This window comes from Penicillium daleae (genome assembly GCF_028827525.1).
Source record: "Penicillium daleae strain IBT 16125 chromosome Unknown utg000008l_segment0_segment0, whole genome shotgun sequence".
Lineage (NCBI taxonomy): Eukaryota > Fungi > Ascomycota > Eurotiomycetes > Eurotiales > Aspergillaceae > Penicillium > Penicillium daleae.
The window spans coordinates 4,045,407-4,071,404 of NW_026623156.1; the positions used below are offsets into that span (position 1 = coordinate 4,045,407).

General features: G+C 49.0%; 10 protein-coding genes across 10 annotated transcripts; 5 read left to right on the forward strand and 5 right to left on the reverse strand.

The window, feature by feature from the left end:
- Positions 1–942: 942 nt before the first annotated feature.
- On the forward strand, positions 943–2,378 carry N7458_010001 (MFS monocarboxylate transporter; the record flags this gene model as incomplete). The annotated part of the gene is made up of 3 exons (XM_056913383.1): positions 943–1,123; positions 1,171–1,268; positions 1,326–2,378. The coding sequence occupies 3 exons, from the start codon at positions 943–945 to the stop codon at positions 2,376–2,378; spliced, it is 1,332 nt and encodes a 443-aa protein (XP_056762232.1).
- A 1,460-nt stretch (positions 2,379–3,838) lies between these two features.
- N7458_010002 (uncharacterized protein) lies at positions 3,839–5,438 on the forward strand (the record flags this gene model as incomplete). The annotated part of the gene is made up of 5 exons (XM_056913384.1): positions 3,839–3,996; positions 4,054–4,067; positions 4,133–4,205; positions 4,262–4,593; positions 4,654–5,438. The coding sequence occupies 5 exons, from the start codon at positions 3,839–3,841 to the stop codon at positions 5,436–5,438; spliced, it is 1,362 nt and encodes a 453-aa protein (XP_056762233.1).
- Positions 5,439–7,628: 2,190 nt separating this feature from the next.
- Positions 7,629–11,194, forward strand: N7458_010003 (DUF3433 domain-containing protein; the record flags this gene model as incomplete). Its single annotated transcript, XM_056913385.1, has 2 exons — positions 7,629–8,975; positions 9,056–11,194. 2 exons carry the CDS (start codon positions 7,629–7,631, stop codon positions 11,192–11,194), a joined length of 3,486 nt encoding a protein of 1,161 aa, XP_056762234.1.
- Positions 11,195–11,340: 146 nt separating this feature from the next.
- Positions 11,341–11,820, reverse strand: N7458_010004 (tautomerase family protein; the record flags this gene model as incomplete). Its single annotated transcript, XM_056913386.1, has 1 exon — positions 11,341–11,820. One exon carries the CDS (start codon positions 11,818–11,820, stop codon positions 11,341–11,343), a length of 480 nt encoding a protein of 159 aa, XP_056762235.1.
- A 926-nt stretch (positions 11,821–12,746) lies between these two features.
- Positions 12,747–13,793, reverse strand: N7458_010005 (sterol desaturase family protein; the record flags this gene model as incomplete). Its single annotated transcript, XM_056913387.1, has 1 exon — positions 12,747–13,793. The coding sequence occupies one exon, from the start codon at positions 13,791–13,793 to the stop codon at positions 12,747–12,749; it is 1,047 nt and encodes a 348-aa protein (XP_056762236.1).
- A 1,355-nt stretch (positions 13,794–15,148) lies between these two features.
- On the reverse strand, positions 15,149–16,476 carry N7458_010006 (biotin synthase; the record flags this gene model as incomplete). The annotated part of the gene is made up of 2 exons (XM_056913388.1): positions 15,149–16,108; positions 16,267–16,476. 2 exons carry the CDS (start codon positions 16,474–16,476, stop codon positions 15,149–15,151), a joined length of 1,170 nt encoding a protein of 389 aa, XP_056762237.1.
- A 1,087-nt stretch (positions 16,477–17,563) lies between these two features.
- Positions 17,564–18,580, reverse strand: N7458_010007 (uncharacterized protein; the record flags this gene model as incomplete). Its single annotated transcript, XM_056913389.1, has 1 exon — positions 17,564–18,580. The coding sequence occupies one exon, from the start codon at positions 18,578–18,580 to the stop codon at positions 17,564–17,566; it is 1,017 nt and encodes a 338-aa protein (XP_056762238.1).
- Positions 18,581–19,752: 1,172 nt separating this feature from the next.
- N7458_010008 (uncharacterized protein) lies at positions 19,753–21,068 on the reverse strand (the record flags this gene model as incomplete). Its single annotated transcript, XM_056913390.1, has 4 exons — positions 19,753–20,088; positions 20,165–20,317; positions 20,508–20,792; positions 20,823–21,068. The coding sequence occupies 4 exons, from the start codon at positions 21,066–21,068 to the stop codon at positions 19,753–19,755; spliced, it is 1,020 nt and encodes a 339-aa protein (XP_056762239.1).
- Positions 21,069–22,583: 1,515 nt separating this feature from the next.
- Positions 22,584–22,938, forward strand: N7458_010009 (uncharacterized protein; the record flags this gene model as incomplete). Its single annotated transcript, XM_056913391.1, has 2 exons — positions 22,584–22,651; positions 22,704–22,938. The coding sequence occupies 2 exons, from the start codon at positions 22,584–22,586 to the stop codon at positions 22,936–22,938; spliced, it is 303 nt and encodes a 100-aa protein (XP_056762240.1).
- Positions 22,939–23,502: 564 nt separating this feature from the next.
- On the forward strand, positions 23,503–25,574 carry N7458_010010 (putative very-long-chain acyl-CoA synthetase family protein (CefD1); the record flags this gene model as incomplete). Its single annotated transcript, XM_056913392.1, has 4 exons — positions 23,503–23,512; positions 23,572–23,700; positions 23,754–25,095; positions 25,157–25,574. 4 exons carry the CDS (start codon positions 23,503–23,505, stop codon positions 25,572–25,574), a joined length of 1,899 nt encoding a protein of 632 aa, XP_056762241.1.
- Positions 25,575–25,998: the final 424 nt, after the last annotated feature.

The window sequence follows — 25,998 nt, forward strand, 5'->3', positions numbered from 1 at the left end:
ATGTCTCCAAGGCTATTTCCGCTTGCCTATATTCTTGCCTCTACTGGCCCCGCCGAGATTACTGTAATAACGGCACCTCAGCGTTAGATAACCCTTCTGAGGACGACTGTCGAAGGTTACCCGGCAGGTGAGCGCTTCTCAAATTGTTCAGGCAATATGAAAAATCAACAGACAGCCTCAGAATTATCCATTGATAGACGTCAAGATCATCAGCGGGGAGAACATCATGCCCAGAGAGATGGAATGACTTCACAGTATTCTGTTGGTAGATATACGCTCCAATGATATCATTTTGGATTGCAGTGTACAGCAGACAATTAAAACTACGAGATGATCACAGGTGGCTGGCTAAGGTCATGCCCTACATTCCATTCCTCGATGTTGCCGTCCCTAACCGAGTCTACGTAGACCAAGCTAGGGATAGCCCTTGAGATGATTTCATGCCCCACATTGAGCACGTCAAATACAACTTTTTAGAACTCGCTACTCGAATAGAAATTGGTGGGACTGTGGTAAGTAGTGTTGCAAGATAGCGCTATCTATCGCAACGTACACGCGGACCAAGTTTAGGTGCATAGCGTCTTGAATGAATAGTTTTATAATTACTCCACTTACATGCTCGGAACGAGTTTTAGGGTCATTTTGTGCTGCGATTGGCTTAGAATGATCGGCCTACTTTTCTCAAGGTCTAAACGCCTCCGGTTTACGCTAAGCCAATAGAAGAAAACCTGTGTTGGTAAATTCTTCCCATCACTTGATTAACAATAAGCCCTTCCGTTCATCCCTTCTTGCTCCTCTGACCCTGATCGGGAACATTGTGTAATGTGACACTGTGCCCTTGAATTCTCATTAGAAAATAGACCGTACGGTCGGGAAATTCTGAAAATGCTTGCAATTTTATTTCCTTGGAGCTTCCTTTGATGCTCCAGTTGAATAGAATCTATGGATTGCAGCACTTCTTTCTCTGGTGACTCGGGGACATGTGAAGAGACAAAGTTGTCCCCATGTGAGGATAAAATCAAGTCAGATGCATACGACGATGGGAAGTTGCCACCGATAGATGGTGGAATCCATGCGTGGTTGTTCTTAGCTGCTTCTGCTATGATAGAAGCTCTCGTATGGGGTTCGTCACGTCCATCATTCAAGTAAGACAAAGCTAACCAAACCAAGGATTCGCTTTTTCATTCGGTGTTTTCCAGAGCTATTATCACGACAGTGAAGTCGTCCAGGATTCCAACATGGTGGCAGTCATCGGGACGTGTGCGACGGTCAGGAAACTCCTGGATTCGAATGAGTCGGATATCAGCTAATAAATGATAATATAGGGCGTCGCGTACCTCAGCTGTCCTCTAGTGATCACGACTATGATCCTTCTCCCTCGAATGGCAAGATGGTTTTCCACTCTGGGTCTTACGATTATGTGTCTGTCACTAGCCATGGGGTCATTTTCGACAAACTTCACACACCTTGTGCTGTCACAAGGCGTTGGATTTGGAATAGGTGGCTGTATCGCATACAGCCCCTCCATCTTATACATGTCTGAATGGTTCGACAAGCGAAGAGGGCTCGCTTTCGGCATCGTCTGGGCTGGATCCGGCTTGTCTGGAGTGCTAATTCCTCTCGCTCTGGAGAAGTTCTTGGCACAATACGGATTTCGGACAACTTTGAGAATATTTTCGGTATTGATATTCGTGCTCGCAGCTCCATTTCTCTATTTTCACAAATCGCGCCTGCCAATCTCGAGGGAAGTCAAATACGATCGGCTTAACGCCCGCTTCCTGTGCAGCCGAGTCTCGATGATCTACCAGCTTGGTAATATTGCGGAAGCGCTCGGATTTTTCCTACCAGCAATTTATCTTCCAACACTTGCACGCGAGCTCGGTGCTTCAGACTTCCTGGCTTCGCTCACAGTGACTGCTCTGAATCTGGCATCTGTATTCGGCAGTGTTTCCATGGGGTTCTTGTCCGACCGGTGCCACACACTTACATGTGTTTCGATCTCCACGGTGGGCACCGTATTGTCCATCTTTCTGATTTGGGGGTTTTCTACAACTATACCTGGCTTGATGGTGTTCGGTGTTGCCTACGGAATTTTTGCGGGCAGTTATTCTGCGATGTGGTCAGGTATGATACGCGAAATTCAGACAAACAACCCGGCAGCGGATGCAACGATCATATTCTCGACTATTGCATTTGGACGTGGCGTCGGTAATGTTGTCAGCGGACCGTTCAGCGAAGCATTGATCCAAGCGGATAGCTGGCAGGGGCATGCAGCAGGTGCCTATGGTAGTGGTTTTGGCCTTCTCATTGTCTGTACAGGCCTTACTGCTATTATGGGTGGATTATCCTTGATGGCACGCTGTTTAAGATGTATATAATCATTGCAGGCCAAGAGAAGGCCGTATGAGGCCTCGGTTTCGGGCATGCTCCCTTGATTCTTTGTGAAATATGCAAGATTAATGTATGATATCGCTGATTTTGTAGCAGAAGAAAGGGCATCGTTTCTTGGAAAATCTAACGGCTTTTTGCGAGGTTGGGTTGAATGAACAGCGTGGACTATTTCAAGACGTAGAAAAATGTGAAAGGGATCTTGTACAGCTGTTCCTCGAAGATAATTTCAGGATTTCCACATCAAATTAGTCTAACTTTGAAATGCCCCCCTCAACGCTATCTTCAAAGCAACGTCTTTTCAACGGTCTATAGCTACGTTCATCGGTGGAAAGAGCCGCCGAGACTATAGCGCAGCACGGTAGTAAAGTGCTATGCTCAATAGCTAGCAGCGTTCTGAGATATGCGGGGGCTTATTTTTTCTCTTTCAGTTATATACTGCTGCAAATTACAAGTTGATTGTCCTTAAAAGGCCCTCTGATAGCCACTCCCCGTCGTACTGCAGGTCGTGCAAGTGTGGTCGCACTTCTTTCATAGTAACATTGGGATTCAACCCTTCACGTGGGGCGTATGGTGGAAAGTATCGGTACCTGAAGCAAGAATCCGTGGCACGATTGCTTGATGATGGCCCCTGGCCGAAACTCAGTGCAATTATTCTGACTAAAAGTTTCAAACCTGGCTGCGAGACAGCGCTTTCAGCCGTTCTGCTGGTTTGATTCACAGGCCACACTTTGCGTCTTTTATAAAATTTGACTGTGGGTGGCTTGCGCCGCCCGCTGGATAGAAGGTTTCTATGTTTTGCTGAAGTATATTTGCAGGCCAAGTCTCAAGAAATGAGGTGCTTCTATTTCTTGATGCCCAGCATAAAAGCGAAGAAAGCCAATATTTCTTTCCCTGAAAGTTGTTGAGGTCGGAACCTGAACCCGCCCGGCTACCCCCGGCGTAGCTATGAGGCCCCGAGATTTTTGTTATATAATTGAACCCCGACCCGACATGCTGGTTGGTCTACAAGTGAACAAAAGTGGAGGGAGTAATCCACTGCCGTGCCCGGAAGTGGACCGAGAGACGCTTAAATTGGTGTTGATCAAGCCCGAGAATCCGAGCTAACTAATCATTTACATCATCAAATGGACCCTGACCACGCAACTTGCTCGTCAGGTTTGAATACAGTAAATATGCAAAATGAAGACTGGCATAAACTCTCGTTTCGATATCTCCATCGCTCTTGAATTACCGAGCCCCAGAATGAGTACCCCAACCAACCCCCAAAAAACCCGTCACTGCGGGGGATGTCGGTTGTCGCATACGTTGAGTTCCACCTCCAGTTAGTAAGGAAATTTTGCACACACATATATTTACTGTCATCCCCCATTATTTCAAATCCCTCTTTCACTCTTGTTCACTTTGACTCTATTCATCTTCGTCCAACGCCCAGTGACAGTCGGCAAGCATGGGTCCTCAGGAAGTGACTACGCCACATGAGCCTGTCGACTCGGAGTCAGGATGGAAGGAGAAGTCGATCGAGGATGACTATGGGGCACCGCGTTATCAGGATGCATTTGGTGACGAGTCAAATGCTGAAGTCAAGTATAAGACGATGGAGTGGTGGTAAGTTCCGCCAATTTCATTTGAAGAAAGATTCCCTCTAACATGGATTGATTCTAGGCAAGCTGGAATGTGTAAGATTTTGATTCCGGAAAAAAACTACAGCTTTCAGTGGAAACAAGTGTCTAATTCAATCCAGTCATGATTGCAGAGTCTGTTTCACTAGGTGTTTTGTCATTGCCAGCGACCCTTGCACAGCTAGGTCTTGTCCCGTAAGTGTCATGATATCCGAGAGACATCCAAGGCACGATACTAATAATGTCGCCAGAGCTCTCATATTGATTATCGGCCTCGGTCTCCTTGCTACTTATACTGGCTATGTTATTGGACAGTTCCATCAGGCATATCCTCACATCCAAAACCTGGCCGATGCGGGCGATGTACTTATGGGTGCTTTTGGACGAGAACTTTTCGGTATCGGCCAGCTGCTCTTTTCTATCTTTATCATGGGAAGTCACATCCTGACATTCAGTGTCATGATGAATACAATTACCGAGCATGGCACTTGTACTATGGTTTTCACGACAGTCGGGTTTGTTATCTGCATGGTGTGTTCGCTGCCTCGTACCATGAAGAACATGACCTATATCTCTGGTGTCTGTATGTGAACCAAATTTCAAAATTATCTGATCCTCATTGACTGACTAAATTTTTACGCAGCTTTTGTCAGTATCTTCAGTGCTGTCATGGTCACCATGATCGGCGTAGGCGTCCAGGCCCATGGAGTCTCAAGGATCAAGGCCACCATCGACACTGATCTGTTCCACGCGTTTACCGCCGTGACTAACATTGTCTTTGCTTATTGTGCACATGTGGCATTCTTTGGTCTTCTTGCCGAGATGAAAAACCCGAGGGAATTTCCAAAGGCACTGTATATGCTGCAGACCTTTGAGATCATCTTCTATACTGTCGCCGCTGTTGTGATTTATTACTATGCTGGCCAGTCTGTAGAGTCTCCTGCCCTGGGATCCGCGGGGCCACTGCTAAAGAAAGTGGCCTATGGCCTCGCCATCCCGACTATCGTTGGCGCTGGTGTTGTCAATGGCCATGTGGGTCTGAAATATATTTATGTCCGTCTTTTCCGTGGAACTGATAGGATGCACCGTCGCGACATGGTTTCCATTGGGTCGTGGGTTGCCATCGGCCTAACATGCTGGATCATTGCTTGGATAATTGCCGATGCTATTCCGGTTTTCAGCGACTTGCTTAGCTTGATCAGTTCCCTGTTTGCTAGTTGGTTCAGCTATGGCCTTGGTGGTGTTTACTGGCTGCACATCAACTGGGGCAAGTGGTTCTCATCTCCGAGAAAGATCTGCCTCACGGTCATCAATATGCTGATTGTGTTGATTGGCGGATGTATGTGTGGTCTCGGTCTTTACGTCTCTGGAAAGGCGATTCACGATGATGCTTCGAGCAATAGCTTCTCCTGCGCCAGTAACGCTTAGTGGCATTCCTTTGGATTACAGGATTACCTTACGACCGGGGCTCCTGCATTGTGACAATTTGTTGTGTATATAGGATTCCAAAGCGAAATTGATTGATCTTTTCTCGTTAACTGTAGCGTGTATCGTATGCTTTCCAGAATTTGGTAATAAAGTTATCTGAGACCATTCAATGCTAATACCACCTTCTACTTGCGACTGGTAGCCAAGATCAGAGTTCAGGTGCAGTGAGCTAATGCACACCAAGTGGGTTTGATCACAACAGCTTTGCCTATAGGACCCAATGAGTATACAGCGATTTTGGGAGACACTCACGGCTTACAATGACCATACTATACGAAGGCCTTCCTCGCTGCGACTCAAATTGAGGATTGGTAAGCCCGCAGGTCGAGCTATGTGACCTCTAGCTTGCTTCTGCAACTCGGACAAAGTATGGCAGAGTATTCTTAAGCTCCTACAAGATTTTCCACAAAACAGAAACCGTTGTCGAGTGGGTTCCTATGATCGCATGCCCTTTTGGCGCGTCGAGTTGTAAAAGTGAGTCTCGTATTCTCGAGGGCTTTCGGCTAAGATTTGCCGGAGTAGAAGTGGAGGGGGCCTTGCATATACCGAATCATGAATGGGGCCAACCATCCTCATGAAACTCTCCAGTGGTGAACGTTAATATTGCCCTCCATTATCCACATGTTCCCCATATGAAGATAGATACTTACGAACCCTAATCACATGATGCACTAATACGGAAGGGTCAAAGTGTAAATTACCGGTCATGTATGTGCATGGTAATTATACTTGCCCTTATAAATTATCAGTATGAAATATACGAGGGTCTAGAATAAAGAGGATTAGGGTGACTTGAACGCCCCCCATGAAAAATGAGAAGAGGAGCCACTGGTAATCCGTGGGAATCCTTTCCTCACTCTCAATTGTTTCATTGGAGAATAATGTATGAGCCATGTTGAACTGCGTCCGTCCCCTATAGTGACGCCATACTCGGCTTGGCTACTGTACTGTTGGATCTGTAATGATAACCTTGGAATTCATAATACAGCTTATCTAATATTCACATATTCTGTATTAAAGATACCCCTTCGAACACAAAACATCACCTTCCATACAACGCCAACCACTCATGGCTTACCAGATCATGTGACTAGGGTTCGAGAAACCGCCCGCATGTTTCTGTCCTGGAAGGCGATGTCGAGCGCCACCCTACTTCTACTTGTATCTACCGTTTAGCCGTCAAGTCTTCCAAATTAGATCGGCAAGAGAAGGTCGTCAATTATAGTTTGTGCGAGTCGGGATACTATTTAGGAAAAAAGTGTGCATTTCGGTGTGGCCGAGGAGAAAGCTTAAAAGGCCCCTTTTCCGTTCGATAGGTTGAGGCTGAGTTTTGAAACACGTGAATCCAAAAGTCGTCTCTAATACGACGTCTTGGCAGGGGGCCTTAAGGTCGACTTGAATTTGCGACCACTCTGACGCTTCCCATTGATGATATTCTCGCCGTTGTCTTGCTCACTTTGATGTGTAGCTTTTTATTCAAGCATGATTTTCCCTCCGCTCGTGCACCACTGAAACGTGGCAGCGAGGAGACATTCTTATAAACTCTGGATCCTGACTGGACCTAGGCTACGAAATTTCCCGCTGCCAAGACAGAGTTATCCGAAAGGTGAGACATCGAGATGTAGGGCCAATAGCGTATCGCACATAAGCCTTCCCCCACGGATCGAGACCCACAATTGTCAGAGAGCCTAACGTGTGTCTCCTGGTTCTGGCTGGTTCAGGTTCCACGAGCGTGCCACTTTGCGAAGTTTTCCGTCCAAAGTTTCTTACCCCATGCTGGATCTCTGTACTGGGTAACCCTGATCTCCTCCGATCCTTCTCAACCACACTCCTTGAATTTGGCGTTGCTACATGAGTCGCCGGCGATTCAAGCAGTGCGCATCTACAACAGATGTACGACTGTCGATGAACCATACCAGCAGCACTACTCGCTTGTTCAGTCTGTCAGAAGTGACATGGTAACAATATGATTCCGACAACCTAACAATTCGTAAGTCATGGATAGGGGATAGGATTATCATCACTTTGATGACTTTCATAGAATATCAATTAACGTCTGCTATCACTTAGTTTCCTAGCGTCTTTGCGGATGAGCGCTCAACTGCTTCCTCGTTGTCCCTCAGCAACAGAATGCCACTCGAAAATGCGCAGGATTCCGTACAGAAATGGAGGGCTTCCGAAGGCTGGCTACCTCGGACGTTACACAAAACATACCTCATTCCACTGGCAGGTTTGTTCCTGTTCATGTTGGGTGTCATCGAACTTCTGCGACAATACTCTAAGAGGCAGGGAGGCATCATCCATTGGGCATATGAAGAGGACCTGCCGACAGCCATATGGGGAGCCTACACCTATCTGCCCTTGATTTTTGCCCTATTAGCCATCAATCTCCTGGACGTTTGCGCCCAGGATGTATTACGACTCGAACCTTTCTTTCAGCTGGCGAAGCCCGGTGGGGCTTCGGCCACAGTGCTATTCAACAATTATTGCTGCAATGCCTTTACAGCATCCTTCATAGCGTTTCGCAATCGCCATTGGGCGGTGCTATGTGCTGCCCCGGTCTCTTTGATTTTCCGCATGTTTCTCCCTTCACTGCTAGCCGGTCTAGTAGTTTTGGATTATGGGAATTGGGTTGAGAGGAAAGTCGTCAACACATGGCCGACTATAATCGATTTGGAAATTCAACAAGTTTGGCTTGCGGCAGGATCTTCGGGCGAAGGGCCCTTGGGCTCACCAGAGCTGAACAGTTTCTTCATGCCTGATCCTGCAGATTACGCGACTCCTCCTACCTCACTGCCTGACGATCAAAACGACTCTTCCCTATTGACGTTGAATCAAACTATATATTGGTCAAATATGACATGTGTCAGCAATTCTCTCAGAGGAGTCTTGCCACAGACCGTGACAAACTCCACCTTGACGAGCCACTTGCCCCATGGACAACAAATCTGGTCATGGAATGCTGGAAATATGTCAATGGAAAATATTCCGGGTGGTAACAAAAGCTCTCACTGTCAAATTAGCGTCGCGCTAGACACGGTCATCGGCTCTGATGATCAGACTCTTCAAGCAAAGTTTTGGGAACCTATGGGCTCTGATGGGAAATTGCTGGCTTCGTCAGCCTTCACCTATGATGATTGCAGCTCCTTCAAGGTTTTCGGGGTCATTGTCGATATGGAACTCGCCGCAGGAAACGTCTCCGACTCAAACGTCACAGTGCTTGCCTGTTCACCAACATATCAACAGGCCTGGGCCGCCGTCACTTTCAACCCAAACGCCTCCATCGCCGATGTGGATATGACGCCTTCAACTGTCAAGTCTCTCGATCCGGTTGCTTTTTATGTCGATGGAATTCATGATTTGATTGCTTCCCGATATCTGACATCAGAGTCCGACGTCAGGCTTGGAAACAACTCACAGCTCAACGTCTCTGCCAGTAACGATGACCGTGTCATCGTCTCGACTGATTCCACCATCGTGGACTCCGATGAATATTTGCAGAAAATCCGTCAGTATTGGAATTCAGATTTCATTGTCACGATCGATCGATTTTTCAGCCCTGGGGGTTCCCCACACCCGTCGAAGCGCAACAGCGGAGCTTTGTGGTCATCTTGACGGTCGCATCCAAGGCCGCAACGGTTGCTGAAGCTATTCTGGCATTGGGTCTCTTCTCAATCGCTGCTCTGACATATGTGTATCGGCATCGGCCTAATTTTCTTCAATGGGATCCAGGTTCAATTGCTGCTCAATGCACCATCGTTGCACAGCTCTTCAAGTCATCGACCAAGGTCATGTTCTCAGAGGCAAAATTGCATTTGGCAACCACTCGTCAACTTCGTCAGTGGGCCAATGGCAAATGGTGTGAATGGGTTGAAGAAGATGGCGAAGCAAAGATTCAAGTCGTTGATCGGAGTGAAGCATCTCTAGCTCCACCGCATCCACCTCCCGGTCGGCGAGACCCTATGCCGCATTTCTTGAGGCCCATCTTGTTTCTTCTGGAGTGCTTGCTATTTGCAGCGATATTGACTCTTTTCGGTGTTAGCTTGGCATACCTTCGCTGGAAGAATATCAACTCTTTCTTCAGTACCGGGGCAACCGTGGCCATGATTTTCCTAAACTTCGGACCAACTGCAATTGCGTCTATCATTGGCTCGTTCCTCGTCTCGATTTATCGCAATTTGAGCTCGATGGAGCCCTGGATCAGGCTGCAAGACGGAATGGTCAACGCACGGCAGTCTGTCGTCGAGAACTACGGCATTCAAACTCCCTTCATACCATTGTTCATTAAACGCCACCGAAGACCCGGGATTCTTTTTGCACTGTCTATTGCGTGCCTGGGAGACCTTATTCTTCGACTTCTCAGCGGTGGTCTCTTTACGCCACAACTGAAAAACTATTCGTCGCCGAGCTCGGATTTGTCCAATTTGTACAATTCTTCTGCCATGGTCAATAATGTCAAACAGACTGATATCGAAATTTCTTTGGTGGCGACGGGCAGGCTTTTGAACAATGTCTCTTTCCTCCAGTGGGCTTCAACCGATGGAAAATTCTTGATGGTGCCATTCTCGATTCATAATGCTTCCGACGATGACTACACTGTATATTCTGCAACTACGCGTGGAATCGGAGCCGATCTCGACTGCAAAGTGCTCCCTGATGTTGTTGCCGACCATTCGCTCTCCTGGAACTATACGGTATCCCAAGCCGGAGCCAGTCAGACATGCACGGTCGATATTCCCCTGACAGATGATTTGACAAGCAGAAAAGGAAAGTCCGTCCACTATTACGCCCCAAATGGGACCTCTACCTTCTGTCAAGAATCCAGCATCTTTGTCTTGGCATTCTGGGACCTGAAAAACCTGACCGATATCAACGAAGCCACGTCAACCGCATTGCACTGTGAACCAAAAATCCACATCGAGGATTTCCACGTCGAGTTCGATTCTAGTGGAATGGTCCAGGATCAAAACGCTGTCTCTGGGAGCGCCATTACAAGCGGAGGGCTCTTTCAAAACGCATCCGCAGTCTTGGCAGACTTCAATCAAATGTTGACCGGAAAGCCTCGGAATTTCACATCACATCGCTTCAACTACTCGACCACCCATCACCACCATCCCCATCATCGACACGACTGGTCCGGACGTTTAACTGCAAATACCTACGCCGCGACGTTCCCGCACGACTTCACGTTGAAGCCAAGGCATCTCATTCTTTCCGTCCAGACAGTCTACCAAACTGTCTTCAGTACACACCTCGCTCTTTGGAAGGATAACTTCCTTGAACGTATCCCACCCCATTCTGCTCAAACAGCACACGGTGATCTCCTAGATAGCCTGTGGGGATTCATTCCATCCACCAGCTTGGTGGTCATCATCATTTGCCTGCTGGCCATCGATGCAGTTGCTCTCATAGCCGTCTTCGCACTTCGCTTCAACCGCTACCGAGGACCTCGCGTTCCAAGGTCTCTCGGATCTCTAATTCCCTGGGTTGTGCAGAGTCGCATGCTCTCCGACCTTGGGGATACGTGGGAAATGAGCGAGCGCGAACGTGAGAGGTATTTGCTTGAGAAAGACTACAAGTATCGAGTTGGTGACTTTACGGCCGTGGGTGGGCCGCCGTGGGCTTTGGATTATGATTACGATGACCAACGGGCAGACTCGGGTATTGAACTGCAGGAACGCGGACCTGTTGATTAGAATAATGATAATATGTATATACCACTGTTTATAGGCACTGAACAAAGCTATACTGTTCAGACAAAGCGCCTATCCAGCGAGGTTTAGCAATATCACCTATTGTAGTGCGTAAATACAGTCGGTATATTTGAATATAGGACTCCATCTCACAAAGCAGGCTGCCCCAACGCAGGAGGATAAGCACCCTCGTAAGCAACAGCTTTATTCTCCTTCACCCAAAGCTGCTCCTCTGCGCTCTTAAATGGCGGTGGAAGCAAGCTATTGATCTTCCAAAGCCGTCGCTCCGTCTCATCAACATGGTACTCAAAATCGTATCCCTTGTCCAACAAATGAGGCTTCATGATATCGTCAAGGCGAGAAGTAGTCCGGAGATACATGGCGTCCGAATCCGGCACGTGAATGGCAATGTGCGTGATGACTACTCGCACGAATGGTTTCTCGCCCTCTGACAATGGCTTGCCGCCCAGGTAAACGTTGCTGTTGTCCATTTTGTAGAAATGGGTGACGACGTAGAAGGCGGGTAGGCCGAGGGTTGTGTACATTTTGGTGATATCATCGGCGAAGGCTTGTTTTAGGGCATTGTCGTCGAAAGTGCCGGGTGGGTGGTAGATCTGCCAGAGAGGCATCTTGAAGGGTGATTTGACCTGGAAAGAGAGTACAGAGAATGATCGAGAGAATGAGGAACTTTAGATTAGCGGTGACACTCGGGCAGAGGGTTTTTATGTTCTCCAGGCGATCAAGACCCTGTTATTGTCGGCAATGACTAGTCATCGGTCTCTGTGTGAGTCGTACAAGGTCAACGTAATCTGGCCGGCAATTACGAATAATCACATATTCGGACGATATATGATATTCCGGGTCAAGCACAATGTACAGTCAATAAATAGATAATTCGTTTGACTATAGTTCAAGTCCGATGCCGGTGGTCGTACTAGAGCCGTACATATCAATGGGCTAACGATGATTATTCAACGCCAAGGTGACCGAGATTTGAGATTATTCAACAGCGCAATTTCAACTAACTATCATGGGACAACCCCATCTAACGATGACAATCAATAAACGCTATTTTTATTTTATTACCAGAGCAGAAATATGAGAGATGAATTTTAATTTTCCAATTCTCGACTCACATAGACTTCGAAATATCTCGTCATCGTTCCATGAGTTTCATCAATAGCTAAGCAACGGCACTACCTGGGGTTTGTGATCTCATAAGACCATGAATTTGCAACGTAGTGCAAGGAACGCATTCTAGCTCTCAGCCATCTCAGTTCATCAAGAGTAGCGAAACATGCCGTGTGCCTGGTGTTTTCACGACAGTACACTCAGTAATGAATGCATGGGACCGTCGCGCTGTACGCGTACTGAGCTCGACACTCCTCATCACATCTTTCGTTTGCGTATGCAAGTTCAGGGTTCATTACTAATCTAATCTAGAAGCAAGACGCTTCACAAATCGAAAGGATACCCGGTATATTTTATATCATAATCATAGTCCCCATCCTCGGGGACATAAAAAGTCAAAACATGCAACATACTTGAACGCCTCTCAAAACAGAGGCATCTTGGCAACATTGACATAATCAATATTATCGGCAACGGACTCAATCCGCTCCGTACATGTGCCAAAAATCTTATCCCACAACCTCGTCTGCTTCCCATAATTATGACTCTTCCTCCACCCCTTCCGATGATGCAAATCGTGATCCTCAATCACAATCTCCGCATCTAACCACTGCAACAACCAGCTCAGCGTCGACGGAACAATCAAATGCATCCGCAATCCACTGTGTCCAAAGACCTCTGCAAAGGCAACATACTGGTGGCAAATCCACCACTCGTAGAAGCCCATCGGCATACCCATCGTCCGGAGCGTTAGCCACGTCATGAATGGCACGCCGACCATGTCGAAGAATTCTTGCTCATGGTCTGCGTACGCGGCTAGGAGCGGGTTCGGGTGTTTGGTGAGGTGGTGCGTGCGGTGGAATTTCCATAGGAAACTCACGTCGTGCATCAGACGGTGGTACCAGTAGAACCAGAAGTCGAGGACGATGCCGTACAAGCCGATTTCGAGAGGGAGCCAGGCCCAGTTCATTTGTGAGGGGAGGAGGTTGCGGTTGTATGTGAGGTATGTAGCCAGGACGAGACGGGAACCGGTGGTTTTGTAGAGCGAGGCGACTACTTTTGCGACGCCGACGTCGGGCACGCCGTCGCGCTCGTACTTGTCGCCGTCGAGGAAGCCGTAGATATGGCCCATTCGGCGGAGGACGTGTACTTGGTAGATGACTGTTGCGTTGAAGGCGAAGAAGTATAGATTGAAGGTTGCGAAGGGGCCGAGCGTGCGGCCGGTATAGGTCATGTATGCTTGGTGGAAGAGGAGCGGTAAAGACGAATAGAAGAGAACCCAGCGCTGCAGGGACCACTGCGGCATGTACGGCAGTTTCTCATCTTTCCGGTGCACTGGGATCTCCTTGTTCAACTCGATCGGGTGGGCGTTGAGGATCTCCAGTGCCCAGTGGGCGTGATTCCATTCCGAGCGGTCCGCCGTGCGCCACGTGGACCGCATAGAATCTTTTGATAGACCTTTGGTATCCATGGTGAAATGGTGTACTCAGGTACTGATTTCTTCGGATGCTATGGTAACCAGTCGAAGACGGTCATCGATGGCGGAGACTCCTGTTTATATCACTTCTTCCCCCCGGAAATGGCCCAGACCAACGCCCAGGACATGTGAAGGGAGGGGCGAGGGGTTCATGACGCTACGCATCGTGGATCTCGTTTCCCCAACAGTTTCGCAGACGTCAAATAGCGAGTAGATCGCCTAAGGCTCCATCGAGACCCAAAATGGGGCAGATCCGCCCATTCCACATGTGAAGGTGGGATCGTATTTGATGTCTCCCCCCGCATGAACGAGCCTCGGGCTCCCCGGATGGCCATCGAAGGGCGGAGGATCTTCAGTAATGGTCTTATTCTGGAGGGCATGAATGGTCAAATGCCGTGCAAGGATCGTCCATGATCACCTCTCGTGATTATCATGATGTAGGGCGTTTCGATCGGCCCCCCCCGGGGGAAACCTTCGAGTATGTAAAACCCGGCCTCGGTTTGCGCCATTGTGAAAGCCAAGATCTTAGATCGCGCGCCAATCAGAGGGGGAAGGTGGTTCTCTGGGCCTTCGGCTAAAGCGATGTGTGTGCCGCCCGCCAATTAAGCATTGCCGTCGAGGGAGATTTACTTCCTCTTTGGGATACCTCTGCGATTGATATGATCCGTTCCCCGGCCTTTAGGCATTCATCTCTTGGTCGAGACAGAATTCTGTTGGGGTGGCATGCGAAGGAGGTTCTGGTCGAAAACTATTTCTTCACAAGATGGATTCTCGTCTATATGGGTTGGGTGGTTGTCGACCATATAGCCTATTTATCAGACACGACTGCCGTCTTCATATGCTTCTTGTACGTGAGAAGTACATGGATCCCTGCCATGCGCCTGATTTAAGGTTAGTCGCCGGAGATTTCTACCTTCCGGTCGGTTACACAGCGCCATGCTGAACCTGACTAACCCTACAAGCCTGCTTAAATGATACAAGAGAAAAAACAGCAAGTACTGGTATTGATGATGAAGCATGTTCATAAAGCAACTGGCAAAGTCCACTCGCTTAGTGGCAATGAACTGCTTCATATTCCCGAGACTGAGTGCCCGCCGAAGCAGACAACTCCATACCCAAGAGTTTCAAGACTGGGCTTCAAGATACATGGCCAAACCTCAGACTAATACTCAAAGAATTGCAGATGCAGATCAATGGACTAACATCACAGCTATCATTCAGCTGGAAAATCATTTGAAAGCACAAGCAGTTCCAATTCTATTGCTCAGATAATCTCTTCATTTTTAGGACGACAATCCGTCACGGCCTATCAATATAAACAAAGACATCATTCACTCGGCCAAGACCCCTTACGAGCTCGCTGCGACCGGCGCAGCAGTCTCGGGCTGGGAAGCAGGCGGAGAAGGAGCCGACGCATCCCTCAGCTCGGGCTTTTCGAAACTCTTCATGGGGTAGTATCCCCACTTCTCAAACATCACCCGATCCTCGTCCCAGCCATTGCAGTCCGTGGTCAACATCTTTTCACCCGTGAAGACGGCATTAGCACCGGCCTGGAAGCAGGCTACCTGCTGCTCCTCGGACATGGCAATGCGACCGGCAGCCAGACGGACAATGGTCGCAGGCATGACGACACGGGCCGTGGCGATGGTGCGGAGCACCCGGTCAAAGGGAATCATCTTCCGGTCGCCCAGGGGTGTACCCTTGATCGGGACGAGGGCATTGACCGGGAACGACTCCGGGTGCGAAGGCAAGTTCGAGACGGTGTGCAACAGACTAACGCGGTCGGCATCGGTCTCGCCCAGACCCAGGATACCACCGGAGCAGACATTGATACCCGCATCACGGACGTGCTCTAACGTGCGCAGACGCTCGTCGTACGAGCGGGTCGTGATAATGGTGGGGTAGAACTCGCGCGACGTATCGAGATTGTGGTTGTACGCCGTCAGACCGGCCTCCTTCAGCTCCTTGGCCTGGTTCTCGTCGATCATGCCGAGCGTCACGCAGACCTCCATGTTCATGTCGCGAATGCCCGAGACCATCTGCTTCACGTTCTTCAGGCTCGTCTTGCGACCGCGCATGTCACGCCATGCGGCGCCCATGCAGAAGCGCGTGCTGCCGTTGGCTTTGGCGATGCGGGCTTTCTCGAGGACTTCGTCGACGGGGCTCATCTTGGTGGCCTTGAGGCCGGTGTCGTAGCGGGAGGACTGGGCGCAGTAGGAGCAGTCTTCGCTGCAGCCGCCGGTTTTGATGTTCATGAGGGTGCACATTTGGATGGCGGAGGGGTCATGGAAGCGTCGGTGTACAGCGGCCTAGAACGGTCATTTGTTAGTTGCCATTGATTGCGGGGTGACTGTTTGAGTTCTCGGGTTTGTCGGGGAGAGTCGGTTTAATGCGATGCAAGCATTGAGGCGCGAGGAAGAAGGGAATAGACGGTCAATTGGCATGTCTCATCGTTGGAGATTCTTACCGCAGCGTATGTGAGTTGGTTCAACGGGGTGTGGTAGACTGCGTTGACTTCCTCGGGGGTCCAGTTGGTGCGGGGAGCGGTTGCGGATGTAGCCTCCACCAAGACGCTGGGGACGCGGCTGGCAATGGAAGCAGCACTGGGCGAGCCCTGAACCGTCCCGTAGGACCGCCAGGCAGTCCGGGACAAAGACCGGGGGAGTGTGAAGGACATGGCGGAGGGGTATGGTGGAGGATGGGAGGAAGGAAGAGGGGGAGGAGGAGGAGGAGGAAAGGAAAGAAGGTAAGAAAGAAGGTCGGGATGAGTCTATCACGATGAGTCGGAGGGGGAGAAGGAGAGGGGCAGGACGAGATTCACCGGCGTGACGGTTCCGACAATCCTGTGGGGAACCGCATTTGGGTGGTTGTTTTTGGATTAACCGGATAACTTTAAAAACTCACTCACTGCAGACTCGCCCGTGAATTTCTCGTGGACTTATCGCCCTCGTCTACCAATTGATTCCCCTTCAGTGCCAAAGTGGGTGCCTGGACGGAATAACTTACTCCAAGCATACCTAGCTATCCTCAGCTATCCTCAGCTCTCCTCAGCTCTCCTCAGCTCTCCCCGGAGAATGTAGAAAAGACCGGGTTATGGAGGCCTGCCCTCGTTGAATGCTGAATGGCTGTGTTGACCCCAACCAAAGCCCAGCCCCGATCTGCATCCCTTTCCCTCGGAGATGATCTGCTCCCGAGAGAACAGTCCCAATCTTGTTATGCAACAAGTCTAGTTCCTCCAGAAGAGCTCCGACTATAACCGAGGGTATGGCCTCCTCCCCCAGACCTGAATTCTCGCGTTTCCCGAAAAGCTATTCAGGAACACCCGGGGAAAGCCTTTTCGCCTGGCCAGTAAGCTTTTTTGCTGAATTGCGCCGCGTTGGATTCGTCTGCTGCGTCATCACCCACACCACTCACCAGTCACCACTCCTCACCTCGGTTCGGGATGGGATCCACTGGTTTGTGGGCCAATCATCATCTTCAGATTAGACAGCATGATGGTTGGTCCGTGCTGAGACTTGTCGGGGGAAGGGAAGTGGAGGTTGAAGAGATGAAGGAACTGATTGATGTGAAGCTGTTATAGTTATTTTATAGTTATTTCTACCTAAGCTATTGCTATCTATATCGACTGATACTAGCTCGTCCTACTACAGATATGTTAATTCAGCTATCTCACAGACATCCAGTCCTTCCAATTCATCAAAGTAATCATGACATGACCATTTCACATAACAATGCACAAAATATACACGTCCATCCAGCGGGTATCAAACAACAATCTCATCTCCAGGAGAAATCCGACGCATCAACGCGCCACCAGCAGCAGAAACAAGGACACAAGAAACCAAAGAGCCAAAAACACCCCACCCCGTATAATACAGCCCACCAAGTACAGCAAGCAAGATCGGGATCATTCTAGGGGTGACTCTCAGGCCCAACATGATCCCCAAATCCACAACTGTCTGGTTTTCAGTCTTTCCGGAAGTATTCCTAACCGGCACGCTGCCCCATTTGATGTGGACTAGGGAGATGAACCCCACAAGCCATTGCGGCAGAAGACTGAGGACAAGCAAAAGTAGTGGATTGGGTGGGAGGGTATTCGAGACGGGTTGTGAATCTGATTGCACGACGGTTGTGCTAGGAAGTGGTGTAGATGGGTGGGTGAGGGGTCGAGATTGGGTAGTATTTGACTGAAGAAGAGGACGAGGCGCAATGGAAGAGTCAACGGTGACTTCTTCTTTGTCCTCAATGACGAACGTGTGGGTAGTGGGCAAGGCAGGATAGGTTACCTCCGGCTCTTCGATCTCAGTGTCCGTGGTCATCTCAGTGCAGCTCGACTGGGTGATAGAAATAGAATCTTCTTCAACAAGCCTTCCCTCTGGCATTTGAGCACGCTCAGTAACAGCCACTACGCTGCCTTCGCGCCTCTTTGCATTGAGGTGCCTTTTCATCGTTTCGTGATATTTCTTCTCCAGTTGTCTGACTTTCTCACGGCCATCTTGCTTATGTCTTTTTGGGTGGACGAGGAGATTCGAAAGCTCGCTAATCCTAGCGAGGATCCTCTCCCTATCGCCTTCTAGATACGTGACATATTGATCAAGGATCTTTTGAACTTGAAAAACCTTGTCCCGCCCAATGGACTTCTTGCACTGATGCTCATCGCCACTCTTTGTCTTCGCAAGGCACCGGAGTTTGGTCAAGTTGTCTTGAAAGTACTCTCCTAAATCCTCCTTCAAGTCGTCATACAAGACATGTCGATAGGTGGGGGTAGTCAAACGCGCCATTGGATGAGATGAATAAACAAATATAGCAGAGTAGACTAAATAGAACTGAACTTTGCGATTATCGAATGAGAATCACGAAACACTCCTTCCCAGGCAAGTGGCGAAGAGGCTTTGGAAACTAAGATTGGAGCTACGTTCACCAGGGCAACGAAGCCCATTTATGCCTGCGATCAATACCACCATTGACCGCTACTTCATGTCTATCCGGTATTGAAACAGAATTCTTTCTGCCTCGCGAGCAAGGATACTACCATGGCTTCCCTACAATCCTCAGCCACAAAGCACTCAGCCACAGGCAGCAACTATAGCAAGGGTGTAGGAAGAGCCAAATTGGGCAGGTGCAACACAACGTTGCAGCAATTTCAGGGGCCAGGATAGGGTCGAAGGCCAGCTGATGACGCCCCGGCGGTAAAATGGCCAATGTGAGGTCATTGATACAGAACGCGTGACGACAGGCGTCTCAACTTGAGCGGATTGAACCGTCTCCAGGAATGGTGTCATTCAGGGGATGCGCGGGGCGCTCGGGGAAGGGAGGTCTGAGCCGCACTTGCTATAAATGATGGATATCCTAGAAAATCTACTTCTCTGATTGAATTGTAGCTACGAAGAAGAAATCTCTTACATCTGTTCACAAAATGCATTCAATCGTCATCAGAATGAGTAAATCCTACATTGATAGAAAACGCGAGAGTCGAGAACAAGGCCATTTTTGGTGATGGGGGAAATGCACCGCCCCTCGTACTTTTGAAAATCAATTAATAGACACGGCCCAGTCTTGAAGTGAAAATGCAGGGAACATGACTCGCGATTTTGGAGCGCTTCAGGCGGTTGCACAGGTTCAATCCCTGGGAAAAGTCTCTGCTCTGGTGACCAGGAAAAATCCTGAAAGGTAGGGACGCGCTCGAGGAAGATAGTCAAACACTTGCGCAAAAGGTTCTCGTCGGTTTCAACTCTCAGTACTGGCTACTATATGACATCGGAATCAAGACACTCTATATTTTTTGGCTATGGTTTTCTGGGCATCTTTGCGAGTTCGACGGGATACGGGGCAAGTGAAAGGAGGACCGGATATCGAAATGAAAGAGCTGGTGGTGCGGTCCCAGCGAGCGACTTCTGGTCGCGCAGCCTAGTGGATGTTTGAAAGTATCGCACGCAAAGAATTGTCGGGTAATTCAGCATATTGCTGCCGGGGAGAATTTCTCAATAACCTTTGAATACCAGCCAGGCTTTCCTCTTTGGAACAACCTCATCGTCGTGGCTAAATGCTGTCTGCGTGAATCTTGCAGTGCGGTCGAAAGACGATACCCTTCGGATAGGCCTATCTCTTCCTCTTTCTGTATCACTGCCGTGATATATTCATGTCTGTCGGCATATTTCTGTATGCTTTCTGCGTCTTTCGGATTTCCATCCTCGTCATAATCCCACGCTACGTCCATATCAGGTGGTATAATTGAGAAGGTTAAAGGAAACTCGCCAAAAGTCTCCCAAGGTCCTGCGAAAGCAGCTTCCTAGTCAATAAGGCTCAAGAAGTTGTACTTGTCATCGAATACCATGTTGTTATGACCGAAATCACCGTGGCTCAACGGAAAGGGCCTTCATCATGGACAGAAGGGTAGCCGCAAAGGCCTTAACTAAGGACCTGAAGGAATACGCGGAAAAGGATAGCTCATCAGCTAGCGAGCCCGCCGCTTCTTTCAACTTTGCCTCGGATTGTCCGAACTTAACCTTAACTGCCCACTGTTAGAAAAACTCAGTAGCGGTTTCGAAAGGGCCACCTATTCCGGGAATAGGGCCTTATTCGAATGACCGTCACTATTTCTACCGGTAATAGTCCCAATTCTTAGTAGCTATACTCTCGACAACCGAACCTGAGAAGCGGAAACTTAGCAATAGAAAACCATATCCGGTGAATAAAGCTATTACTTACCTGAATTTCGGCCATTTTTGAGAAAACATAGCTCTTACGATAATTGGAAATCTCTATGCCAAGGTCCATGCCGATATTGCCCCTCAAACAGTCTATTAACATAAATTGTGCTTTCACCGGGCTTTCAGGGTCGAGTTCAACAGCATGAACGTTAGGAATAAGAATATTGGTCTCCTGCTTGATAAGCAGAATTGTGTTGTATTCGTTGCTAATAATGTATTTAATCATATCTCTTTCGGCTTGCTTCCTAGTCAAGGGCTGCATTCGCAAGCGAGCGACCAAACCCTAATGGTCGTCAAATTCGATGATTCAAACCACGTGGTTATATCCAAGTCCAATATCTGACAACAGTCTGCACGCTCTTCCGTCACGTAATCGGGTCGCAAAATCAACGAGTATATACCAGTTTGTTGACGTAATAAAGCTCATGACTCTCGCACGCAATGCGTTGTCGGTAAGCGAAGCGAAGTAAGACCATTTGTAGCCGGAAAAGTGTTCACCGTCTGCACAATTATCAATGCCTATTCCATATTGCATGGAATAGCACACAGCACTGGACATAGCGATAGAAGATATCCTTTGAGATTAAAGGTCTTGTTCTATTGAAATGCTTTCTCAATTAGTCAAAACAGGTTTCTTCGAAGTTTATGTAGGCGGGCAAACAAATATAGAATAAAAAGCAGTGAGTCCTGTGCCTCCCTTTCTCTCCACTCCCTCTGCTCTCCCTAGTGTTGGAACGCAGGAAAGCGGATTATAGGGGTGCGCCAATAGAATGGATCAGAGGCCTGAAATGCTGGAAGGCGGGTTGGCTCTAAGTCAACCTGGAATATGCCCGGATAGTTAGCAGTGAGATGTGTTTCATGCTTGTCGGCATCATTATTCTTAGAATCTAACATCGCCCCTGAAAAGAAGGAAGCGAATACCATTCTTAACTGGGTGATCAGTAAATTTTACCAAACATTTCAGTATGGACCATGCGACATCTCAATTATTCTATCGCTGCTATTCCTCTACTACAAGTGCTGGCCAGCTGAGATCTGGACGGTATCACGACGGTCATCCGCCACTATCTGAAACGGATCTTCTCTGTGAATTCGATAATCATCAGATCTGAGAAAGTAGACATCCTACTGCGCTGGTTTCTGTCACAAATCGTCCCCTTGAAGCTGTGCACCGCGCTCTAGAGAAATATTACCACTTTGGCAAAGTCCCAGGAACGGCCTGGATCGTCATTATTCGGATACCCGGTGGTGAAAGGAACCAACCGCCCCATCATGCTCGGGAGCTTGCGCTGCAGTGGCGTCATGAGAATGCTGACATCTTCAAGTTTGAATACTTGTTTGAGTGGTGGTCATGTTGATGAAGCTAACCAGTTCTTCCGTTTCCGGAGATCGTGTGGGGTTCTTGAATAGGGTGATATATGTGACATTGAACTCGGAATTCGAGATCATCTTGATTCGTACCTGGGTATTTAGACATTACAGGACCTCAAAAGCCAATCACATCCTTGATCATTGTGCAGCTTGGTACTTTAACTGATGTATAAGATGTACTGCATTACAGGTGTGAAAAAAGGCGACCTTGTAGCGTTGACATGGTTGTGGCTTGCGGGTTCTGATAGATGTGGGTTACCCTATTGCTTGCTCTTTGGTGTTGACTGTGGGCGTGGGGTCTCACAGTGACGATTTATTCACAGCAGACAAGGTTGTGCTATAAACTGGAGCCCTATTTGATGACTTCTATTGAAGATGACCGGAAAGTACTCGAGAGCGACCGTGCAAATGACTGCCAGGGCCAGGAGAAGTCTTCCTCTCATTCAACTAGTCCCTGGAAAGTGGATGCCCTGCGATTTACTCATCGTCCAGGTCTATCGCGGCAAGGTGAGATCCGCAAACAGAAGAAAATTAGATTTCTCGAGACAGACGTTGACTAGGTTGGTTTGGCAGGAGATGGCATGCATTGTGTCTGGAGTGCCTCCCTCAGTGCCCCCCTCGACCTCATTTAGAGGCACGATTGCACCTGGCATCGGTTAGTACATGTCAGTATCGTCTGCAAGAGCCAAAGGAAGCTCCCAAAATGTCTGAAGAAGATTTAAAGACTGTTTTTGAGATCATCGACACTAGCACCTCCAGGATGACCGCAGGGTGAATTACTGTGGGTCTCTGCTGGGATGGGATTATGGCTGACAACACCCAGGCTTCAGTCGACGTCCCCATCCAAACTTGCCAAGTCTGATCTCGCGGCGAGAAGCTCATTCCACAGCCGTGAGTCCCTGTCCATCACTGGCAAATGCGTTGCCAATATTCATGATGAATTCCCAGGACCACGACGAGGCACAGGCGTGGGAATGCAAGGGCCAGGTATGAAGTGGATGGATGGAATCCATGAAAGGCTCACGCTGACAAGAGAGCGACGCGAGTACGACGACTGAAAGGTCGGGGCTAAGAAGATAGACGATCAGTAATCCCGCCAGTTATCCCCAGCCTATTCCGTGATGGGCAGTAGCAGGCAAAGGAGCCGAGGCGAATAGTCAGCTATGGTGGACCCAGTCATACTGGGGGCTGCCCCCTTCCCCGCATCCCATTGATGCCCCTCCATCGGCAAATGGGCTCACTAGCATGAATTGGGACTGTCTCTGGGGCTATTGGCGAGAAAGAGACTAAACGAAACCAAGCAAGCGGATTCGTTGATTCCGCCTGGATTGATCTCCCTGTCGTGCGGAGAAGTTGGGTTGAGCCGAGGAAGGATGGCTGTGGGCTTCGGCTCACGGCAACATGCCCATTCACTCTTTTGGGCCTTTGCTGTTACTGCTTTCGCCTCGCTCTCTTCAAACTTGCTACCCTATTGACCTTGCAGATTTCTTGAAGTGAGAATTCGGTGATTATCTGGCCAGAGACAAACTCGGATGCCGCATTCGTTTACACGGCTATTGAACTCCACCAAGCTTTAGCGAGGATCTTTAATTCCTGTACAGTGATCAGAACTTCGTATCAATATGGACCTTGGTATATTCTCTCCCAGATCCATCTCATTTGAGGTATGGCATGGACTGACGGAACTCCAGGCACCGCCGCAGCTGCGCTCGCCGGAGGGGTGACCGTGGCGGCATACCTCAATGCCAAATTCCACCTGAGGAAGGACATGAGTGCTATTTGGTCTCTGAAAAAAGCCGAGCGCTCATTAGCGCAAGCTCGTACGTATCTACCAGCCTCTCGCTCTTATCAAAGATGCTGATACTATCTGCAGTTGCGAAGAACCAAGCAAACGCGTGGTTCGTCCTCCTCGAGACCGTCAAACGACACCCGGATATGATAGCTCTTTGGACACGGGAGCGATCATATACCTACCGCGACTTACAGGACCAGGCTTGTCAATATGCTCACTTTTTCCTGGCAAATGGTGTGAAGAAAGGTGATCTCGTCGCCTTCTTCCTGCAGAACCGAGCGGAATTTTTGATCGCATGGATCGCGCTTTGGAGTATTGGGTGTGCTCCCGCTGCTATCAATCACAACTTGACTGGCGACGCTTTGGTCCATTGTCTCAAGATTAGTGGCGCAAAGCTCACCCTGGTAGACGAAGATCCTATCTGTATCGCGCGTGTGGAGGAGCGTCGAGATACGCTGACTGGTGAATTGGGCATGGAGCTTAAGACTCTGGACGAGTCGCTCAAGGCCCATATTCGCACTTTCCCGACTACTCTTCCACCGAAGGAGCTGGCGCTAGGCATGAAGGGCGAGTTCCCATCTATCCTGCTGTATACGTCCGGGACAACTGGTATGCCCAAGGGCTGCGCGTTCACCATGTCCCGACTTTATACGACCCTGACCACACGACGTGATGCGATGGGTGATATAAAGGGCCCTGATGGTGACCGCTGGTATAGTTGTATGCCGCTGTATCACGGTACCGCAGCCATGACTCTGATTGCATGCCTGACGTCCGGCGTCAGTATTGCGTTGGGTCCCAAATTCAGCGTGCGGAATTTCTGGAAGGATATTCGAGACTCGGAAGCAACTGTCTTTGTCTACGTTGGTGAGACGGCTCGATACTTGCTTGCACCTCCGCCATCGCCTCTGGATCGCAAGCACAAAGTGCGCTGCATGTATGGCAATGGTCTGCGCCCAGATGTGTGGGAGCAATTCCGCGAGCGCTTCGGTGTGCCCGAGGTGGGCGAATTCTTCAACAGTACAGAGGGCATCTTTGGTTTGTTCAACTATAACCGCGGCCCATTCACGGCAGGGAGCGTTGGACACCATGGTCTTTTGATGCGCGGTCTGTTGCATAATGTTTTCGTGCCTGTTGCCATTGATCCCGAGACGGGCGATGTTCTGCGAGACTCGAGCACAGGGTTCGCCGTGCGAGCAACATATGATGAAGGAGGTGAGATTCTTGTGAATATCCCTGGCAAGGAGGCATTCCAAGGATACTGGCGCAACGACTCTGCAACTGAGAAGAAATATCTTCGCGATGTCTTCAAGAAGGGCGATCTATACTACCGATCTGGCGATGCCCTGCGCCGTCAAGGTGATGGACGCTGGTACTTCCTCGACCGTCTTGGAGATACTTTCCGCTGGAAGAGTGAGAACGTGTAAGTCATCAACAGCCTACCATTCAACCCCATAACCAGCATTGACTTACCTCTCCGCCAGTGCAACCGCCGAAGTCTCCGAAGTAATCGGCAAATTCCCCGGCGTCCAAGAAGCCAACGTCTACGGCGTCCGCCTGCCCAACCACGAAGGCCGTGCCGGCTGCGCAGCACTCCAAATCAGCCCCGACGCCCGGCAGACCTTTGACTATGCCGCTCTGGCACGCTACGCCCGCTCCAAACTGCCACGCTACGCAGTGCCAGTCTTCCTCCGGGTGGTCGATAAATCCACCCATATCCATAACCATAAGCAGAATAAGGTGCCGCTCCGTGAGGAGGGAGTGGATCCCGCGCTCATTGGGACGAAGGTGCCTGATGGTAAGAGTGATGATTTCTTGTGGATTGCGCCTGGGGATGAGGCATATACACCTTTTGGAAGGGAGGATTGGGAGAAGATTGCGAATGGAAGTGCCCGGTTGTAAATGAAGATGGTGATAGTAGACAGATATACAGGTATTAAGAGGATGAATTGAAAATATAACCTTGTTTTATTGTTTTTGTTTTATTGTTGCAACGAATTCTAGTGGGAAAAATTCCGAGTGGAGCAATGGGGCAAGACTGAGCAATTGGCCTTGGTTGTAATAGAAAAATTGAAACTCTCTAATTCTGTCATCCATAGTAATGTTTCACTTCCATAAACGGGAATTGAATTGCTTCAATTGACAGCAGAGTCTATGGAACGATTCTCAGCCTGGTAACACCGCCCAGTACGAACGATCTGTTCAAAATAGCAACATAAGAATATAGCAGTCTAAACGAGGAAAAATAAGACAAAACACGACAAAGCTCGCTAGCATAATTTTCATCACCGGCTGCCGATCAGCCAACACGGCGTTGTTTCAATAT